The 4,851-nt window shown below is 30.8% G+C and overlaps 1 protein-coding gene across 1 annotated transcript; it reads right to left on the reverse strand.

Annotated features, from left to right (window-relative positions):
- Window positions 1-567: 567 nt before the first annotated feature.
- LOC125825100 (GATA transcription factor 4-like) lies at window positions 568-2,141 on the reverse strand. The gene is made up of 2 exons (XM_049504446.1): window positions 1,926-2,141; window positions 568-1,128 (listed from the first exon to the last, which is right to left on the reverse strand). The coding sequence occupies exons 1-2, from the start codon at window positions 2,139-2,141 to the stop codon at window positions 568-570; spliced, it is 777 nt and encodes a 258-aa protein (XP_049360403.1).
- Between the last annotated feature and the right edge of the window lie 2,710 nt (window positions 2,142-4,851).

A 4,851-nucleotide genomic window follows, 5' to 3' on the forward strand; every position in this document is an offset into this window, starting at 1 on the left:
TCTTGTTTGGTACTCTTTTTCAACCTATGTATAACTAATGTTTGCATTGCATTAGTTATACACTTTATTGTGTAATAAGGTGTGCATGCTAATACCATGGATTTCTAAGTTTTAGCAATGCAATGATTTTAATGCATCCATTAACATGATAAAAGAAAGACTCAATTGCCCCTCAAAACCTTTTTTGCATCTTTTCCACCATAAAAGTGAAGGGTATCTTTGTAAATAATTTTTTAATGCAATACATACTATTTTTAATGCATCAAACCAAACAATGCATTAAAATAATCTATGTATAATTAATGCAAACATAACTAATACATGCATTGCTAATGAAAGCATTACTAATACATTATATTTAACATTATTCTTATACACTCTACCAAACGACCTCTTAATACATAAGACATGGAACACTAAATCTTTTTTAAAAAAGAACAATCGTGAAAGTGACTATCTCAAATACCTTTAAATAGGCAACAAAAGAAAATACTGAAAAGAGATAAAAGTCTCTTTAGAATAATAAGGCATCCACGTTAGCTTGTAATACGTGGCATACAGATGACATCAGCAGACCGGATAGTGATGTCCATACATTCCGTGCTGCTGCTGTTGATGATCAATAACCTCTTTCTGTCGCCGGAGTTCCATTACTTTCCGGTGAGAATTCGAATGTTGCGTCAACACAAACGTCGGGCTTGCCGCGGGACGATATTCAGGTACCAACCGGCCCGATTTGTACCTTACACCACAAGCATTACACAGTGTTTTGGGGCCTAATGGTCCAGTTCGCCACTGTGGTGTTTTCTCTGATGCACAATGGGTGCATTTTCTCGGTGTAATATTTGAAGTTATTGATGAAAATTTGTCTCTGTTATAAATACCTGAATTTTCGTCTTGATTGTAGTTTTTTTGGTTTGTGGATTTGTGTTGTTGGAGTGAGGAAGTAGTCCAGCTAGTGTTTGAATTACGTGAACGTTTGCTTCTTGATTTGCTGTGCAATATTGTAGTAATATTATTGGTATTATTGAGGTGGTACATGGTTTGTGTTAAGGAGTTTGAAGGGAAATTATTGGATGAATCTTCCACGAAGTTCGATAGCCACTCCAACTCTGCTACATCATCACTCTTCACAAATAACAAGAACAAGAATAAATAAATTATACTATTATTAAATGAATAAGTTCTTTCTAACATCAATAGGTTAAGTTCACCTAAAATATTATGTAGCAAAACAATATGATAGGATAATTCAAGTACTTCTTTTTTCCAATTTATATGTTTCATTTTTTTTAGTCAATTAAAAAAAAACACATTTCGATGTAATATAATTTAGTTTTAAAATATTTGTTTTAATTTTAATCAAATAATTTATAGTCATACAAACAGTTATGACTTATTTTAGATCATGAGTATTAAAAGTATTTTTTTTAAAAGAAAATCATGTCAAATCAAACTACATTATATAAATTTGGATAGAAAAACTGTGCAGTAACATATTAAATTGTAGTGTGAAATATATTTTTAAGCTACTATATACTAGTAATGTGTTTAATTTGAAATCTAAATAAAAGGTTTCACTTTTTCCTAATTAGTTTACACCATTACAAAACACTTTCACCAAAGTAGGAAAATAACATCTTCACTTTTAGAATAGAAGTGTTCTATGCAATATAATTATCTCAATTATATATATTAATTTACTTTAACTAACACTAAACATTACTATCGGTCCTCAATACTCCAAACTTTTACTAAAATAGCATTCGAATTGAATCTTTAACAAGTGTTTAATTATTTATCAGAAAATATTTTTGACTGTCCCACCATATCTCATAAAACTTAATTTACTTCCTGTGTTTAATTCATGTGATATAGCTTAACCCGATATCGAAGATGTTACTCATGTGTATATATATACTTACCGGAACACAGAGTTTATCGGTGAAGTCAACGGAATTGGGAAGAGCATCGTTGTAACAACCGGCGGCAGCAATATTATCGGTAGGAGGTGGTTGGTAATGGTGATTGAGATCAAAGTCGATGGCGGTTTTAGAAGAGGAAAAGATCTCTTCGTTTGAGAAATCAAGAAGATCATCAATCCGAAACACTTCTGGCGTTAACCGTCCGTAGACATCCATGTTCTCCGATTAATGCTAAAGTTAGACACAGCAAAATGCTGGTTTAAAGCTTTGATATGGACTATGGAGAGATAAATTTGAGCTGAGAATTATTCCTCCCACTAGAGAAAGAGTATATGAGTGAAGTAAGGGGCTGATGAGTGAGGGATTGATATAGCACTTGGTAGTCAGTGTGCACTTAAATAATTGCAAGTGAAGGTACTACAGTGCGAAAATCGAATCGAAAAAAATATTGACGATAGTAATTTATTACTATACCCTTCATAAATATTACTGTATATATTATAATAATTTAACATAACTAGACACTATATCAGTACTTTACACTATGGTTTTTACACTTCACACGTTACAATACTTCTACTTTCACATCAGAATTTTCCATATTATGTTTTTGTTGTAACATGTAATTGTAGTCTTCATATTACATCTACTCTTATTGATGCAATTTCTCATTATATTTCTTGTTTCACTATATCAAGGCATTTACAGTTGATTTGCTTGTCTCATGCCAAATTGTTAGAGAAGTGAGACAATCATATATTTATTTTATGAGGATTTTTTTATTGGGTAAACTGAAAACCGAACAGTTAATGACCAAAAACTGATAAATCAAAAATCGATAAAGAATATTTTATTGGTTTGTTATTGATTTAGCGTATTTAAAAACCGAAAACCAATAAACCGAACCGAATTGATAATACATAAAACTGAATCGAACCGACCGATGCACACCCTTTGTAAAGGAAGACAAGAGGAGGGTGGGGGAATCTACATGTTATAGGTGAAATGACAATCGTTGAGTGATTTTAAAAGAAAAATGATGACAGTCGAGTGATTTTTTTAATTTATTATAAAATAAATTTGAATGACTTTCTCAAATGATTATCATTAATTGAGTGATTTTTGTGCTACAAAATAAAATTAAAGTGTCTTCCGATTAATTGCGTTAGGCGGGGATTTATAAACAACTGAAGTTAGTAGGATAATGCAATAATTACCTAAGTTTGGAAATTGCAATAAAATAATTTTGGTTATGAGAATACCTACATGAAGAAATTAAAGATTATGCAATGTGAAGGGTATAGACAAATGGTGGCACTTGGCAGAACAGATTCAGCGTATTACTTACTATAACTATTATATTAGTGCATTATTGAAGTCATGTGCGATTGGACCGGGAAGATGGTGTGACCACTGCAATTTTTCAGAGTACTAACATGTTCCCTTTCACTTCCAAACTCCATAAATTTCTTTAACCTTTTTATTTTTTTCACTTCTTCATATTTGATATGATGTAAAAAAAAAAATCATAAAACTATCACTCTAACGTATTTTACCTTTAAAAGCATTTAATAAATCATATTCATTTGACTATATGTTATTAATGGACTATCTATAATCAGAGACGGAGTTAGGTGCGAATTCGTGGGTTCGGACGAACCTAGTAGGTTTTTCGTATACCTGTATTTTTACTAAAAAATAAATATATATATATAACTTGTGAATCCGGTACAATGGTAAAGGAGTGGCTATGAAACGTTAGAGTTGTGGCTTCGAACCCTCTTTAATCTGAACCACGATTTCTTTTAATTTAGAACCTCTAAATTCTTAATTCTGGCTATGCCTTTGTCTATAACCTATCTTTTGATTAATGATTTTAGGTCAATGTTCAATTTATTTACTTCTTCCATAATCAGTATGGACTCTTTTTTTTTTTTAAGTATGGATTAAGGTCCTATTACCAATGCATAAAGTTTTAATATTGCAATATATATCGGCAAGGGATACGTAACACATGAGTGGTCCCAATTACAATATCAAGATTCCCCATTTCTTGATGTGAATTTTTTTTTGGAATGTAATGAATATGATTTCAATATATTAATAAGAATAGTATAGTATCACTCCAATTTCTTAATTCTACTAGTTAAAGAAATCAAGATCTAACAATACAAAAAATAATGAAAGAGTAACAACTAACATTAATGGCAGAGTGAGCACTCTCCTTTGCCTCCTGTATCATGTGATCATTTAATCAGTCACATGCGGAAACCATACTATATTGACTAGAACTGTTTTTATCTGTGTGAGTTTGATATTTATATATCTTATTATTGGTGATGAGATATGCGGATGATCTAGTAAGAAGGTGCGAGAGAATGAATATAGTTGGGTGAAGAGATGCAGAGATAGCTCGAAGAAGTATTGAGGAGAGTTGATTAAAGACAGCTTATTGAGGACATGACCTAGAAAGATATGGAGATCGCCTACTAGAGTAGAAGGTTAGTGGCAAGGCCCACAAGGGCGGCTCAAGCATTAGTGACCAAACACAAAAATCAAATGGAAGCTTTAAAAAATAAATTAATATATTTTCTTACGAATCTTATGATGCATAATTGTTAAAAAAGTAAATTATAATTTATTCCTTTAATATATTTTTTTCAATTAATAATATAATAAATCAATTTAATCTTTTCTCCAAATATGCCAAACTTCTATAATAATTCTTTCATTTTATAGAAAAAAATAATTTTAACTATAAATAGTAATTATTCAAAAAAATAAACCTATAATCTTTTTTTTACTAAAAAAATCATATCATATATCATATATAAAAGAGAATCTTAGGCCCGCCTACGTGGCACCACCACAAATCAGAATTCCCTTTTAATTTATTTATTTTCAAAACTAGTCTTCCCCTTATATG

Source organism: Solanum verrucosum, unplaced genomic scaffold, assembly GCF_900185275.1.
Source record: "Solanum verrucosum unplaced genomic scaffold, falcon-dt-bn FXZP01000206.1, whole genome shotgun sequence".
Lineage (NCBI taxonomy): Eukaryota > Viridiplantae > Streptophyta > Magnoliopsida > Solanales > Solanaceae > Solanum > Solanum verrucosum.

What these genes read in the sequence shown, in the direction of transcription:
- LOC125825100 (XM_049504446.1), bottom strand. Translation starts at nt 2,141, where the DNA reads ATGGATGTCTACGGACGGTTAACGCCAGAAGTGTTTCGGATTGATGAT. An exon ending in CCGATAAACTCTGTGTTCCG is followed by an intron (nt 1,129 to 1,925) that starts GTAAGTATATAT and finishes TTATTTGTGAAG; the next exon opens with AGTGATGATGTAGCAGAGTT.